Below are 17,949 nucleotides of genomic sequence, written 5' to 3' on the forward strand. Positions count from 1 at the left end.
TAGGTTGCATTAAGCCAGTCAGACAATGTTGTCATTCAACAAAATTACACCAGAAATTCTACTGAGTCCATTCTTTTCTTTCCTTCTCCTTCCATCAACTTAGGTAATGTTTGTCCCCGGTAGGTTTTCGCTATTGTATTTAATGTAAGGCTCCTATACTTGTTCGAATATTTCAATATTATTTCTTAACCAATATGTTATTTTTTCTAATGGAATACATTTATTCATTTAAATTTGGTAGTTTATTCCTTTTAATTTGGTTATGTATTCCATTAATATTTAAAGACATATAGTTCAGCATAGCCCTTTTATATTTTGTTTATCTTCTCTTTCCGTTTTTCCATCATTACCTTTCCTCCTTTTCCATTTCTGTTTTCTTATTTTCAACTCTTTATAAGACAACATTCCTACAACATCCAACATTTTCCTTATTCTCCTATTTCTATCTTATTTATCCCCAATCTCCCCTTCACCTCCTGAGTTGTCCTTTATCCCTTGTCGGACAACCACATCTCCCCTCTCCATTTGGATTTGCGAATCCACTCGCAAGCGTCAACTGATTTTGCAGTGACCGCTATTTCCCCCCACCCCGCCTCCCCCAGAAAAGATTTCACTTTTCATATGTCACAAAGGTCACTCTTTTAATTCCCTCCTTATTCTCTCTATTCCATTACCTTCCCTTATTAATTCTTGTCTATACTATCTATATTTTCCTCTAAGTACAGATACATTCATGTATGCTCCTTGTCTCTATTCACTCTTATACCTCTTTACCCGCATACATATCAATCGTGATCATTTTTACTCTCATTACCCGTCTTCATCCCTCAGTCTATTTTTGTCTTTACCCACATACATATCAATTGTGATCATTTTAACTCTCATTACCCGTCTTCCTCCCTCAGTCTATTTTTGTAATTGTTCTGCAAATTTTCGTGCTTCTTCTGGATCCGAGAATAGTCTGTTTTGTTGTCCTGGAATAAATATTTTCAATACCGCTGGATGCTTTAGTATAAATTTATACCCTTTCTTCCATAAAATCGCCTTTGCTGTATTGAACTCTTTTCTCTTCTTTAGGAGTTCAAAACTTATATCTGGATAAATGAAGATTTTTTGCCCTTTATACTCCAGTGGTTTGTTGCCCTCTCTTACTTTTTCCATTGTCTTCTCCAGTACCTTTTCTCTTGTAGTATATCTTAGGAATTTTACTACAATAGATCTTGGTTTTTGTTGTGGTTGTGGTTTAGAGGCCAATACTCTATGTGCCCATTCTATTTCCAATTCTTGCTGTAGTTCTGGACATCCTAGGGTCTTAGGGATCCACTCTTTTATAAACTCCCTCATATTCTTGCCTTCTTCATCTTCCTTAAGGCCCACTATCTTTATGTTATTTCTTCTGTTATGGTTTTCCATTGTATCTATTTTTTGAGCTAGTAGTTCTTGTGTCTCTTTAGTTTTTTTATTAGATTTCTCCAATTTCTTTTTTAAGTCTTCTACCTCCATTTCTGCTGCTACTGCCCGCTCTTCCATCTTGTCCATTTTCTTTCCCATTTCTGTTAAGGTCATCTCCATTTTATTTATTTTCTCTTCTGTGTTGTTTATTCTTTTTCTTAAATCCTTAAATTCCTGTGTTTGCCATTCTTTAAATGACTCCATGTATCCTTTAATAAGAGCAAGTATATCCTTTACCTTGCCTTTCTTTTCTTCTTCTATTTCACCATACTCTTCCTCTTCTTCTTCCTCTGGGTTGGCCATCTGTTGTTTCTTTGTTGCCCTTTCCTCCTCTTCTTTCTTGTTTCTATTGTCTTCTGTGGTCTCTTCTTGCTGCAGGTGTTCTGCAGCTGTCGTTGCCGGCTGTGGAGATCGACTCCCCAGCTGGTCCCCCCTCCCGTCGGTGTGTTTTTTTTCATTCGCATCGCGAAGTTTCGCGCATGCGCGGTTGCGCACTTTTACTCGGCTCTGCGAGCCATTTTTGTAGTCCATTATTTACCGACCTGAGGGAGCGGGTTTCTCTCTCCGCAGCGGGCCTCTTCGGACAGGTAAGGCCTTCACCTTTTTCCTCCTTTGTCTTCTCTTCCTCTCTTCTTACCGTTGCTTTCGACTTTTCTTTTTTTGTCGCCATCTTCTTTCCACCTTTATACTCACTTTTCTGTAACTTTTATTTCTGTGCCTTTGTGTTTTCTCTTGTTTTTCCCGACTTTTCTGGAGAGGGCTGGAGTTCACCGTCCGGCCACTACTCCATCACGTGACTCCTCAGAATGGTCTATGTTCCAGGCCGGAACCTGAATTGAGACTGGGTTCTAGCTGAAACGCCGACTATTCTTTTTCTCCCACTGATGCTGCTTGACCTGTCGATCTCCTCCAGCAGATTGTGTCGTCTTCCAGATTCCCTGAGTCTCTAGCACCTCCATTTGGTTATCTCTGTTTGGGGTCCTGCCATGTAGTAATGAGCTGCCATATTTCCTGCCTTGTGATAGCGATCAAACTCCATTGGATGTTAAGTGTTTTGGGATGTGTTGAGGTCATGAAAGCAGACAGTCACAAGCAGTCTAAATCTTGATTTAAAAAAATGGCAGTGCTGCTGGAGTTGTGGATGTGGGAGACCAGGGAGAGAAGAGACAAGGCTGTTGCGCAGGGTTCTACTGCCTGGTCATGATGCTGACGACTCTATGCAAGATTTAAACAGACTGTTATAGTAGCCAATGGTGTTTTTATTGACATTCTGTAACCATGGAGGTCTGTGCCCAAGATGGCAGTGCCTTTGCTGGGCAGCTGACCATGAAGGATTGCAAACTCCGGGGAAGCAGCGAACTAGTGCAGGGCATCAGGCAATGGGAGAATACCCCTCGCTGAGAAGGAGATGATCCTGCAGGGAAGGCAGCCACAGCAGTGGACCAGAGAGGGACTCAGTGGCTGAAGGGCCCACACAGGCTGCGGGCTGCTGGCACAAGGGAACCATGTATCAGCACCGGGATTCAAGAGAGTGCTGAGGGCAAGATGGGCCTCAGGCTCCAAAAGCGTCCTGATTGCACTGGAGGTTTGCATTTGGAGCTCGGTCTGCCAATCAACAGGAGTCTGTGAGGCAGAGGATTTGGGAGCGCTGGAGGCAAATCCACAGACACTCATTGGGCTCTCTTTTGATTCTTTTTCTTATTAATGAGGTGCTCGGAAATGCTCATGGTGACTGTTTGCCCAATGGCAGACAAAAGTTGAAGTACATCGTGTATGTTAAATTTTTGTGTTATTTCATGCCATTAAAGGAATCTATTGGGGCATGGGGGGGAGGGGTTCCATTTTTTGTTTGGGGATTTTCCTTTTCTTTCTTTCTTTTGATTTGGATGACATGATGTCATGAGATAGCTAAGTTTAGAGAAAATTAGCGCTAAAAAGTTTCCGTTTGAAAAGCTATGGGACCCATTTAATGAATACTATCACAACTGGCAGTTTTAGGTGATATGGGGGCTCTGGTGCTGATCTGTCTGGAGGGCGTGACTTGATCCATCTTTGTGTTTTTCCTGTGATTTGATTAAGAAATCTTGATTGGGGGAGGGGGTAGATTAATATTCATTTTAGGTTTTTAATTTTTTTTTCTTTTAGATAAATGGATTTATGGGGTTTAATTATGATTATTCCAGATTATATCCTTTTTTCTTTAGATTATTATATCAAGGTTTAATGAGGATTGGTATAATATTACTTAAGTGTCAGTCACCAACGAGCCTGCAGCAGACGTGGACATACCCCTCCATAAATCTTTGTCCGCAAAGCCAAGCCAAAGAAAGAAAGATCGATACACATAATAATTTTAACATCATTTAACAATTATGAATGAAGGTTGCATTGTGCATTTATTTTAATTATATGATATATAGATATTATCATTTTGCCTTATCAATATAATTTACTTTAAAAAGAAAAGATTTTGATAATATAATAGATAACAGTTTTATTCAACTGTGAATAATGTAAACATTGATAAAATTATTGTAGAAAGAGAAGGAAAAAAGAATTGTAACCCTTTTTTCAATAAAAATAAATTTTATAACTTTCTTGAAAAGAATTAATGATTTTATTATCTTTTTATATATACTCTTACCAATGTACTTTGGATTTTTGAATTGTGTTCAGAAGCCTAATAGCCTGAATATGCCTGGGATTGTCTGATCTCAGAAGCTAATCAGGCTCAGATCTGGTCAGTACTTGGAGGGGAGACCGTCAAGGAACACCAGGTGCTCTAGGTTTCAGTGAGGGGCGCTGGACAAAGTAAGTAAGCAAAGTCTGTCTTACGGTAGACAAAAGGTAAAGAATTTCATGTATGTTACATTCTAAATGTAGTATTTCTTGACAATAATGGAACCTTTATTCGGAATTCTTTTTTCCTTTTAGTTTAATTATGTTGCACAATGTATAATTGCATTGTTCAATATTAATACAAATATTTTAAAAAGAAAGGACATGGGATTACTGGGGAATGGCAGGCAGTAGGAGGGAGGGAGAGGAGTACAAGGGATGGAGGGTGTGGGCCTCACCTTTCCCCATTTGAGATCCAGCCAAGGCATCCTTGGCTGTGCCAAATCCCAGCTGTCGGCAGACCACAGAGGCTGACACGACGCTCCACTGAGAATCGCAGATCGTTCCCCAATTACCGTCCTTCAACACTTCCACTCTGCCTTCTCCGATTTTGGGTCCTCCTCTGAGGCGGACCATTGGTTCCTGTGGGTACAAATAAAAAAACAGTTGGGCAACAAGATCCCTGCAGAGAGCAGTGATGGGAATTTTGCCCCTTCTCTGGCCCCGCTAACACCCACTCCAGCAGAGTGGTGCATGGTCCTACAAATACAACACTGCCTGAAGCAAGTGTTAACAGCTTGAGAAAGCCACCGTTGTATTATTGGCCAAAGGGATTGCTAAACCTTCACATCATACAGACAGGGAGAGTGGTGGATGGTTGAGAAGCTGAGGACACAACCCTATGGGTCAGTGGCCACGGTGTTAGACCAGCAAGCGTCTCTGAGGCTGAACTTGCAGTCAAAGGACCCACATCAGCTGCGGGCTGCTGGAGACCGGCTCATGGGAACCATGTATCGGAACCAGGATTCGAGAGGGCGCTGAGGGCAAGAAGGGCTCCTGAAGGTCTTCGAGTGCTGAAGGCTACCTGATCATTTGGGAGCTTTGGTTGCTGATAGATTGAACTGAACTCTGTGCGGCTGCAGAGGCTGCGGGAGCGCTGGAGGCGAATCCACGGACACTCAGTGTCTCTGAAGGGACTCTCCTTTGCTCCTCTTTCTCTTACTGTAAGGGGCAAGACTAATGGTGACTCTTTGTCTACCTTACGACAGACAAAAGAACATTTCACTTAATACAAAATTTTCTGTATGACAATAATAGGAATCTTGAATTTTGAGTGCAAAGATCATGGTAAAGACAGCCTGTTTGTTGGCATACTCAGGGCAATGAATGCAAGGGAATATTTGTCAACGCAGAGACAGTTATGGTCCAAATGATACTTTTGCAGGGTAGGACAGGGTTCCATACACCCTGACCATTAACTGTTCTGCATAGATACAAAAAGTAATCATGAAGGCTCAGAAACTACACTGTTATATCTTGTGGACTACAACACACAGGATAGAAGCTTTACACTGTGAAAGAAAGCACTAGTTAAACCAGACTGGGTGCAGATCCAGACTTCAACCTATTGACCTTGGAGGGAAGTATCTTAGCTCCTGGAGGAGTTTAAACACAATGTTAAACACAACACCGCAGGTCAAACACTGTACTTAATAGAGCAAAGATAAAGGCACATAACAACGTTTTGGGCTTCCCAAACAAAATGAAGGAGGGGGAGGGCAGGGGAAGAGAACAGGAGCTAATAGGTGAATAAGGGAGGGAGGGCACACCAGCAAAAAGGGGGAGTGGGGATGGGTCTGTGAATGGAGAGGGAAGGGGTGGAGATCTGGGGGAAAGAAGACAAAGGGAAAGGGAAGGGAGGGAGAACAGAGAATAGGTTAGAAGAAAGCGGAGAAGTCCATGTTAATGCCTCCTGGTTGGTGAGTGGCCAGAGAGAAAATCAAGTGTTTCTCCAATCTATGGGCGGTCTTGGTGGGATAGTACATGAGACCATGGATAGACAGGTGGTATCCCATCAAGATGATTATCTAATGCTTCAAGCGATATTAGGGGTTCAGCAGGTGTATGGAATGAGAGCCTGTTGAAAGGTGGAGCAAGTTCGATGGGCTGGATGTTGTGGAAGAGAAGGTCTACCTGGTGCTTACATGTAGCTTGTTGCTCCATGAAAGAATGCTGTGGTGGTTGTAAATACTTTAAGAGAAGTAAGGGGCCCCATGATGCATGTTGCTGAACAACCCCAGACAAGCTAGTAAATTTCCATCAGCCTGGAGTTCCTCAGATCAGGTGGCTCGCAAGAACAATGTCTGAGGAAAGGGGGAACCCGTATACTTGATTGGTTCACAAAATGACTCAATTTCCAGGTGAATGGTGTGTAGCTTAATGCTGTTACCTTGTCACATGGGAGAAGAATGGTTTGTGATTGGTCATGTCAGATATCTAAAGGGCGGCAAATTTGGCATAGCAGTTGGGGCAATGCTTTTACATCACCAATAATTGGGACTGGACCGGGGTTCAAATCCTGTGCTGTCTGTAATGAGTTTGTATGTTCTCCTCGTGTCTGTGTGGGTTTTCTCCAGGGCCTCTGATTTCCTCCTACCCTTCAAAACGTACCGGGGTTGTAGGCTGATGGGGTGTAAACTGGGCGCATTGACTCGTGGGCCAAAATGGCCTGTTATCATCCTATATGTCTACATTTCAAAATTAAAAATTGTGACGGGGTATACAACCCGATGCATTTGTATGTTTGGGGAGCTCTTCGATCCTCTACAGGGGTTGATGAAATTCCCACCAAGCTTCAGTACAAGAGGAAAAATGGGAAAACTAAATGTCTGAGTCCTCCATTCCTTAGCGAGCATTTGCTGAAGAAGAGAGCACCACCCTGGAACTGGACGAAAGGGACATCCACAATGAGCCCAGGTGGAAGACTGATGCAGGGAGAGATGGGGGAGCTCTTTGGACTGAGAATTGGTGATCGGCCAATGCAACAAAATGTCCGAGCAGGAATTCTGCCGACTGGTTACGTCCCAGGCTGCAGGAGCACGTGCTGACGGCTCGGTGCAGCCAATACAAAGCCTTTGTGGGGAAGCACTCAGGTGCTGCTGCCATGGGACACTGAAGTGCTGGGTCCTGTGTAAGTGAGTCACCCCAGTAGCGAGCGTCATCAACCAGCTCTTCATCGATTTTATGATTGGCTTTAACTGTTGCAAGGAAATGTGTAACCATTACTTGGAAATTTGATACAGATTTAGGATGCAAAGATGGCATACTGAAATGAGATCTTGTACTCCTCTTGAAAAAATAACATAATCTGCATGATAAATATTCTTTTTTGAAAATATGGAGCCCATATTTACAACAAGTAGGTTTAAAATTTTAAACACTCAATAACTCGGCCTAGATGGTACTTAGCTCCACAGCAGTAAATAAGAATGTATATATTCACTGATAATCTCTTTTCTTTCTTTTTTTTGGGGGTGTTGGGGGAAGGTGGGTGGTGGGTAAAGGAAGGCGATGGTGGGGAGGGAGGGTGGATATACCATATGTATTCTTTTCCATATATGTATAACTTTTTATTAAATGAATGTACTTTGGGTTTTTTTTGTAAAATTTTGAACAAAATATTTTAAAAAAAGCTCTTCATCCTGGGCCACGTCACTGTTGTTTCACACAACTTTATTCAAACAACCGCTATGAGCAAAGCACGACCGGGGCGCTCCGCTGGCTGAATATTTGCTCCCATCTTTACCAAAGGTTTGTGTTGCTTCAGAGAACATTTTCTTTTACAATTTCATCTTATGTATTTTTTACCTGTTATTTTATTGTTATTTATTTATCTGTTTTTATTTTCCTCAACCTTTTGACAGTTGCTTGGGATTGTATTTAAAATTAATGTTATATTTTTAATGTATTATATCGTGACAGTAAAAGAAACCTTGAAGTTGATCAGATCCGCTCAGGAGTTGTTACATCGGAAAGTTGCCACTCAGTTCAAGGGTAATTAGAAAGAAAAAACTTAAAGCATAACTAAATAAATGCCAGTGAATGACTCGCAGCTTGGGTGCCTCTAGTCACTCCCATTCATTCCTCTAAAAGGTACAAATTGATGGGATGCAGCCTCTACATTATCACAGCTAAACATAGCAATTGGCAACTGCACAGCCGGCCCTTTAAGCAACAATATTAGTGGCAAAAATGCTAGAAATACTCAGCAGACCAGGCAGTATCTATGGAGGGGAAATAGTACCAATGTTTCAGGGTGATGATCAGAACTGCGAATGCCATAAAAATCCCCGGTACCCGGCACCTATGGGGATTGGGAGATGTCGGATAACTGAATTTTCAGGTTACGAGATTGTGTGTTGCGTGATTGGAGAACTAACTAAGAGGCTTGCCAATTTTTTTCATGACTTTTTTTAACTTATTTATTTTCTGTAATTTTTATTTTGCCAGTTGCTTGAATTCTGGATAACAGGGGTCTTACTGCATTTAAGACACATTTGAAGAAGCATTGACTGCTCACAGTGGGTGCTTGAACCCTCTGACTTAGAGGAAAGCTTCCGCCTGAGGATAGGAGGATTGGTTCCTCTGCCACATGCTGACTGCTGCCGAGCTTAGCAGAGTGCAACACCAGGTTGACTTCCACCAGCTGCACAGAGGCCACGAGAGAAGATGCCAGAAGACTTTAATGTTAATAAGGCACACAACTCCTCCGGGAGGAGAGAGAATAGAGGCACCCAGCCCATCCAATGCAAAGGAAGATGGATCACGGGCACCAGGCCATATTCTCACAGCATCTCCAGCCAACGCAGCTTTTCTTGATGGTGTTTAAATTTAACACATGAATCCCTATCTGCTGCCATGTTATGTAATAAAAGACGAACCCCTACAATGACTTCCACAGTTGCAGGAGGGCAGAGGGGAAGAAGCTGTCCTTGTGCCACATAGTGTTCATCCTCAAGCTCCTGGTGTGATCAAGAATCCAAAATGGGTTAAAGCAATGATTGATGTACGATGGCAGCAACTTGGTGTAAACACTCCTGGGCACTTCGCAACAGTGATATCACTCAGCGTTTCTCATTAGTTTACGCATGACCATAAACTTGATTGAAACCCAGGTGTTATGTCTTAAAGGCAATGTAGTATGGATTGTGGAGGGTCATGTGGCCTCTCCGTCTGGAACCTGGTGAGAATGTGGATTGTGGAGGGTCACTTGACCTCTCCATCTGGAACCGAGTCGGAAGCCTCATCACCTGCCAATCAAGTTTGGACTCTGCCCACCCACTCATACACATTTGACCATTGGCCCCTTTAATCACCTAGTGATTACCTGGGCCGGACCCACCAGCTTACTGTACTCTCAAAGCCCACTACATGTAGCAGCCCATTCTCTCTCTGCTCCTTGATCCTGACTAAGAACGCTGCTCTATGCCAGGTCGCGGTCTGCAGAAATCACTGGAGGAGTCGTGGGTAAGGTGTGCACTACATTGAGAAAGGGGCCATAATATTGTGTGGGAATACTTAGCATTGAGCCGTGCCCTATGGGTACTGGGAGTGCGTGTTGAAGTCCCTGACTTGTAAGAGCATGCTAGTTACCAAATATTACTGCATGTGTGTAATAAAGAAGAGAGAGAGTAGGTGGCCACTGGTATTGGAAATCACTATATCCGATGTAAATTCCTACATTATTTTAGTATCAAGTGTTGTTTTGTGTCTTCGCTGTATGTATGATTTCCCCGTATGTTCAATAAAGATCATCCTTTGTTTGTTAGCCTGTGTCTCTGTTAACCTACCGAACCTGATCTAATCTCACGTAACAGGCGGAGGCAATGGTCGATTGAGAGACATGGGTAGGTTATGGAGGGAGGGGGTTAGAGGAGGACTGAGCAGCCAAAGAACACAAATATTGGAGGAACTTGGCCAGTCTCACAGCATCCATAGGAGGTAAAGATATATTACCAACGTTTCAGGTCTGAGCCCTTCTTCAAGATGCAAGGAAAGAACAGAAAGGCAGAATAAAGACTGAAGAAGGCCTTTGTGAAAGGAGATAGAGGGAAAAGGGAAGCTGGGGGAAAGATGACAGGGAGAAGAAGTGGGTAGGGTGATTGGGATGGCACAACAATAACAAGAGACCAGCGATGAATGCCTCTCACCATCCAGGAAGCAGGAATCCAACCCCAGAGCTTGTGGTTCTTTCACATGAATCAGGAAAGGGGATCTTTGAAAGGGGATCTTTACCCATCCTCTCACCCACCAAGAGTTAAATCTCCAGTCTCAAACACTCACATCTTAGATCAAAGAGCCGAAACACAGGAGAAATCTCAATTGCACAGTGTTTGGTCACTCAAGACCATCTCTGGCTGAAATGACTGATACGTGCTCAAGATCTGTGGCCAGAACATCCATCTGGCTTCTATTTTCTGCAGTACATTACTTATAATATGTGGAATGTACTGTGTAATGACTGTTCATAAACACTTTTTTTGCCATTCAGGAGCCTTCAGTTCCAAGCCACAAGTTCTCAACAGCCACACACACTCACTGGTGATAAAACTACACTCAGTCTCTGGAGACCCCATTCCTCACTGGTGTGTGTCTGGAATGTGATGGATTGCCGGCTATCTGATTCCAAAAGGGTGACAAGTCCAGCGTAGTCAAAGGTCTCAGTCCTCCAATAGGATCACAAAACATCAGCTGACATTTGTTAATTCCCAGTTCCCAGCCTGCCCTGCACTGTCAGAAGATCAACTGACTACTAAACTCTTTTGCTGTTCATGGGAACTTGCTGTGTGTCAGTCATTTGCAGAATTTAGTTCAGGGTGGCCAACATTTTGATTTTTAACTTAGACATACAGCATGGTAACAGGCCATTTTGGCCCACAAGACTGTGCCGCCCAATTAACCTATACCCCCGGTACATAGTCACAGGCCGAATGGCCTGTTACCATGCTGTATATCTAAATTTAAAGTTGCCCACCCCTGATTTAATTGAACTGAGATTGATCTTTACAAATTACCAAGTGGGCTTGTCATAGAACGAAGAGGGCAAGTCAAGTTCCTACTTCGACACAGGCATGCAGCCACTGGCAATCAGGCAGACAAAACTGTAAAAGCAGGAGCAATTATGATGTTTTTATAGATATTTGGACAGATACATGGAAGGAAGGTTTAGATCAGTGGTTCTCAGCCTTTTTTTATCCATGCACAAACCACGTTAAGTAATCCCCTATGAACCACAGAACACCTTTCGCATCCTATGCTGTCCACACACACACACACACACATCCAAACCCACAGCCAATGACACACCATCAGAGGTAAATCACGCTACCACACTGAACAACTTACATACACGCTCAAACACACATACCCAGAGCCACTGGAACTTCCAGGAATGACTCATCACCATCGTTTTAGATCCATTAGTATATAGACAGATCCAGGGAGATATGGCATGTTCCCAATAGGTGTACTTGTGCAAAGAATATCCAAACCCACTGAGACTCTCCCCTACCGGCATGCATCTGTCCTCTATTACATGACCTCTACCTGAACCTCTGGATGAGCTCAGAGACTTTCTGTGCTCCTTGAGACAGTGTCTCTCTGGCCAACTGGTGATTAGGAACAGAACAAGATTATTTAACAACTCAGAGCATTAATTTCTGTTGAACCGCCTTGGGTGCCCTTACCCACCACCCTCCCGTGACAGACAACTCCACAAACAACATCACCTTGAGCGGGAAGGCTTTCCGGACTCGAGTGGAGGTGATGGCAGCAAAGGGGCGGCCCATGACACAGCTCACCACCACGGGCATCCGGGCGTTGCACGTGTGGTTCCTGCTCACTGCGGGAGGACCCAAGGCACAGTTAGAGAGGTGCACCTCATTGCCTGTGCAGTTGATGGAGAAGAGCCAGTAGGTGTGCTTCTTCCTACTTGCAAATGTCCTGCAGAAAGGGAGGATTCAAAACACAGTCAGCTCCACCAGCAGCAACAGGGGGGGATTGACTCCAGTTCTTCATACAACTTTGGCCGGAAAAAATGCAAGGAATTCAAGTAAAGATAAAAATAAAGAGCTGCCAGAAGAAACTGTAGAAGAGGGAACAATTACAACATTTATAAGACATTTGGACAAATACATGGAAGAAAGGTTTAGATGGACCAAATGCAGGTAAATGGGACTAGCCCAGAGTGCCAGCAATGACAAGGATGGAGTTGGGCTAAAAGTTCTATTCCATGTCGTGTGTCTGTCTCTATGACTCTCTGACTCATTGAGCAAGGGTTGCACAGGACAACAAAGATTTTTCTTCCTGAACACTTTTGGGTGTATTTTATGGATTTTGGGCTGCTGTTCACGAAAATCAACTTAAAAAATTCCTAACACATATTTTTCTTAGATATAACCTATTTTGTGATTTCCTGTCCACTTCAAGCATTCAAAACCATGAAGTACAATGTGTCATCGAAAATTCATTTTCTGCACCTTGTACAGCAGTGAAGTTTAGTTGTTTTTTTCCGTACTTCTCGCCTTCCAATGACATAAAAAACATTAAAAATATTTTATGATTTCAATCCATGGCCCCTCTTTAAATGTTCTCCCAGGTTTGGCCCCTGTTGAGAATGACTGCTTTAAATGTATGGCTAACATGCCCCTCAAAAGGAGACTCAGTTTAAATGCCTAGGAGCACTCATGTGAGCTACAGCACATCCAACAATGCAGCATTCCGTCAGCATCCAATCGAAGTGCTTTAAATTACATTAGCAAAGAGGCTGGGATTGCCCTGAATGTTATGGGGACCATTCAACCCATCATTCCCAAACTGGCATCTCTGAAAGAACAATTTAATGTGACTATTTCTGCACCCATCCCACCCTTCTTCCGTCACCCTGAAGATTGACACACCCAATGTGCAGGCCATAATCTTACAGCTAAACCATTCAGCAACACACAAATAGCAGCAGGTTCCAGTGCTAAAAGCCTGGGGTGCTGGAAGTCAAGCAATGTTTTCGTGGTGGAGGTAGACCGAATTTGTCTGGTGATTGCTGGGTGTAATTGAGCAACACGGACTTGGAGGCCGAAATGGCCTGTTACTGTGCTGTATGTCTAATTTTTTTTAAAAAGTTTAATTAAAATTTAAAATTTAGACTACAGCACGGTAACAGGACATTTCAGCCCACGACCCCATGCCGCCCAATTACACCCAGTTAACCTACACCCCCCCAGGTATGTGGGAGGAAACTGGAGCTCCTGGGGTAAACCCATGCAGACATGGGGAGAAAGTACAAATTCCTTACAGCCAGTGCAGGATTCGAACCCAGGTCCCGATTGCTGGTGCTGTAAAAGCATTTGTGCTAACCGTGCCGCCCCTGATTAGATTTAAATTGATTTTGGCTCTGTGAAAGGAGGCAGAGAGAAAAGGGAAAGAGAGAGCGGGAGCGCAGAGCTAGAGGAAAGGAGACAGGTGGACAGGGGTGGGGGGGGGGTGTAGGTTAATGGCATCCGGTTGGATGGAAGATGAGGTGTTTTTCCTGCTATTTATGCGTGGTCTCAGTTTGGCATGCACTGTTGTCTTTTTACCCAAGGTAGGGAAGTCAAAAACTAGGGGGCATAGATTTAAGTGAGAGGGGAAAGGTTTGAAAGGGACCCACGTGGACCTTTTTTCACATAGAGCTTTCTGGGTATATGGAATGAACAGCTAGAGGAAGAGGTAGAGGTAGTAAGTACATTGGTAATGTTTGAAAGACTTTCAGACTGGTACATGGATAGGAAAGGTTGAGAGGGATATGGGCCACGTGCAGGCCAGTGGGACTTGCTTGGGTAGGCAAAATGGTCTGCATGGTTAAGATGGGGTGAAGGGCCTGTTTCCATGCTGCCACGCTTGTTGACAAATAGGATTCAGCCTCACTTCCTACAGGAGGGTGCACGAGTGGCGAGGTGAGCCCCCATCTTTTCTTGTCGTTCACTTGGTCTTCAACATCATAGTGAAAGCTCCAAAGAGCCCAAGTCTTTTCCTTACTTGTAAACTTTGGCATTGTAGCCTTTCTCCGAAGGGAATCCAAACATGCCACAGGTCACCCTGGAGTTCTGCTCCGTCCAGCCCGTGCTGCAGATCTGTTTCCATTCTCCATCACGTTTAACCTCCACGTAACCCTCAGTCACAGGCTTGCTCCTTCTGGAGGAGCCAAAGACCCCCTTAATACGAATGTCTTCCACATGTTGCTGCCCATCCTGCAGTGAAAAATAAAATTATTAGGTAGCCCATAGCATTCTTTTCCCTGTAGCCTAATTCTGCTCCTCTCTCTTGTGGTCTTTAACACATCATCTGAAAGACAACCATCTGCAGGAGCCCTTTCGAGAGCGTCCTGGCCGGTTGCATCACAGTTGCAGCAGAGAAATGGATCGGAGGCCAATCCACAGGACATAAAATTGGCAGAGAGGATCACTGGACTCTCCCTCCTCCATCCATCGACATGATCTACCAGGATTGTTGTTTGAAGAGGGTGCACAAAGTCATTGAGGACCCCTTCCACACAACATCTTTTAGCTGCACCCGTCAGGGAAGAGATGCAGAAGTATCAGAGCCAGCACCTCTAGGCTTCTTCAAGGACAATAGTAATGCAGAACAAACAAAGGAACTAACCATCCAAGACTCACATATTAATTTATTAAACAATATTAATTTATTTGTATATATGAATACTTGTCCTCCATATATATTGCTTGTCTGTACGTGTGTTATGTCTGGTTGTATGTGTATGTTTTGCATCAAGGACCGGAGAACGCTGTTTCGTTGGGTTGTACTTGCGCAATCAGACGACAATAAACTTGACTTGACATTGTATCAATGCAAAGCAGCCGTCCTGAAGGGCCAAGCTGTCTGTCAACTCAAATGTCTGGAGTAGGATTCAAACCCACGGTCCTCTGACATTGAGGCGAGAGAGTTGCCCGGTTTTGGTTGCACATCATCTCCACGCTCTGCGACTGAAAACATGGCTCTCATAGTAGGTGCCCAGCAAGACCCGCCAAATATAAGAGCTCAATTCGTTAAACCTTCACGTCTCCTCCCTCGCCATCCAGGTGGTGCCGCAAAACCACAGATTTTGTGACATGTTCATGACAGTAAATTCTGATTCTGGATGAAGGAGCAGAAAGATTTGATGTTGGCTCCGGAAGGGGGAAGAATCCATCCACTTCACCCTGTAGATGCGGTCTAACTCTGGCTTTTGGCTTTGCAGGGGGTTGCCTTGGATGCTGGTCACATGATGATGGAATATCTGCCACCTTATCTCCTGTATCAGCACCTAGTACAGCTGATGCCCCATGACACCTGAGTCGCAGGTTCAATCCTGACTCTCTCTGTGATCGCATGGATTTCCTCTGGGTGCTCCAGATTTCATCCCACCTCACAAAGATGTTCAGGTCAGTCGGCCACTGTACTTGCCCAAAGTGATTGAGTGATAAAATCTGGCTGGAGTTGATAAGAATATTAAAAATTTGTACTGATGTAAAATTGGTGTGAGGAAGGTGCTGTTGCTCAGACGACTTGACATTTTATTAGTAAAATGTCAAGCTTATTGTCATCTGATTGTACAAGTACAACCGAATGAAACAGTGTTCTCCGGTCCTCAACACACAACCAGACATAACAGAACCAGAAATATCAATAAAAGAATTACATAAGAAATTGAAGGAATATGGAGAAATAGCGGGGTATGAGATCAACGCAAGTAAAAATGAAGAGATGCCAATGAGTAGTGCGGATTATACAGAATTTAAAAAAGAATCACCATTTAAATGGCAAGTACAAGCAATCAGATACCTAGGGATCAGGTTAGATAATAACTTAAGCCACTTGTAAAAACTAAATTATCAGCCACTAATAAAGAAATTGCAGGAAGACTTAGAACATTGGAAAGAATTACGGCTAATGTTGATAGGGAGGGTAAATTGCATTAAAATGAATGTTTTCCCAAGGATACAATATTTATTTCAATCGTTACCAATTCCCTTACCAGAGAAATTCTTTAATGAGTTAAAGAGAATAATAAAGAAATTCTTGAGGAAAGGGGGGAAACGAAGGGTAGCATTAAATAAATTAACAGAGAGGTATAACCAAGGTGGTTTGTAATTACCAAACTTTAAAAATTATTATAGAGCCGCACAATTAAGGTATTTATCAAATTTTTACCAGACAAAGGAAAAACCAGACTGGAATATGATAGAACTAGATAAAATAGGGGAGAAGGTACCGGAACATATACTTTATAAGTGGGATGAAAAGCTGGTACAATATAAAAGCTCACCAGTATTGCATCATTTACTTAATATATGGAAGAAGATCCACTTAGAAAGGAAAAAAAACAAATGACCAAATACCAAAATTGTTATTGACACAAAACCCACTAATCCCTTTTACAATAGATAACCTTTTCTTTAGAGAATGGGAGAGAAAAGAAATCAAAAGAATAGAAAATTGTTTTTTGGGAAATAATTTATTAACATTTGAACAGTTGAAGTACAAATATGGAATAATTCATGGTACAATGTTTGCATATCATCAACTTAAAGCTCATTTAAAGGATAAATTGGGAAACAGATTGAGATTACCAGAAGGAAGCAGCTTTGAATATGTGATTACAGACACAATGATAATTAAAAGATTTATAACGAACATGTACATTAAGCTGCAAGATAAGGAAAATGATGAAATAAGCTATAAACCTAAACAAAAGTGGGAAAAGGATTTAAATATAAAGATAAAAAATGAAGCATGGGAAAAGTTATGTTCTGGAACTATGAAGAATATATTAAACACAAGGTTACACATGATACAGTATAATTGGTTACACAGGTTATATATCATGCCTCAAAAGTTAAAAAAATTGGATCCAACATTATCAGATAGATGTTTTTGCTGTAAGAAGGTAATGGGAACAACAATTTGGGCATGTACGAAAGTGAATATATTTTGGGAAGATCTAAATCAGATATTAAATAAAATCACAAAAAATAACATACCAAAAAATCCAGAGATCTTTCTTCTAAGTAACATAAGTAGTAAGGAATTAGGCCTCAAATTGGATAAAGTGTAAAAAAGATTCATTATGATAGCCTTAGCAGTAGGAAAAAAATGTATAATGTCAACTTGGAAAATGGAAGAGAGCCTGAGAATACAGCAATGGTACATGGAAATGAATAAATGATTTCCATTGGAAAAAATAACATATAATTTAAAAAATAAATTCACATTATTTGATCAAATTTGGGAACCATACATGGAACATAACAGAGAGGGCTTGCTATGGACCTCCACCCCCTAAAATGATAAGAAGACAAAACGACTTGATCCAGTGTGAAAAAGTAGATGATGCATTTTTCTTGTTTATTTTTCATTCTGTGAAGATATAGTTTTATGGTTTTATTGTATTGTATATGTTGAATATTTATTGGTTTTGGAGGGGGTGGGAAGGGGGGAGGGAGGGTAGAGGAGGAAAAAAGGAAGGAAATGCCACTGTGTATATTTAATGAGAAATGTTTGTATATATTTTGGTTGATATAGTTCACAGTGTGAAAAATTTAAAATTATTTTAAAAAAACACACAATCAGACATAACAAACAATACATATGCAGGACAAGTATTCATATATGCAAATGAATAAATATGTTTCGTGAATACGAGAGTCTTGAATGGTTGACGTGACTAGTTAATTAAGCATGGCTACGTGAGGTCATGTCATGTTTAAACTTAGAGATTAGATGCTCAATTTCTATTTGATTTTCTGTAGGGACCCTTTTTGAATTATTTTCATAATCTTGGATTGG

The 17,949-nt window shown here is 42.2% G+C and overlaps 1 protein-coding gene across 2 annotated transcripts in view; it reads right to left on the minus strand.

Moving 5' to 3' along the window:
* LOC138754124 (lysyl oxidase homolog 2-like) overlaps positions 1-17,949 on the minus strand; it is an 80,659-nt gene that overhangs the window by 24,174 nt on the left and 38,536 nt on the right. Inside the window, exons 4-6 of one of the 2 annotated variants that reach the window (XM_069917967.1) lie at positions 14,143-14,354; positions 11,859-12,072; positions 4,530-4,713 (exon numbers count right to left, since the gene is read on the minus strand). In XM_069917967.1, coding sequence (XP_069774068.1) covers positions 4,530-4,713; positions 11,859-12,072; positions 14,143-14,354 — 610 coding nt within the window. Of the gene's footprint in view, positions 1-4,529; positions 4,714-11,858; positions 12,073-14,142; positions 14,355-17,949 lie in introns of those variants that run through there. The other variant, XM_069917968.1, reaches the window with a different exon arrangement.

This window comes from Narcine bancroftii, chromosome 2 (assembly GCF_036971445.1).
Source record: "Narcine bancroftii isolate sNarBan1 chromosome 2, sNarBan1.hap1, whole genome shotgun sequence".
Taxonomy (NCBI): domain Eukaryota; kingdom Metazoa; phylum Chordata; class Chondrichthyes; order Torpediniformes; family Narcinidae; genus Narcine; species Narcine bancroftii.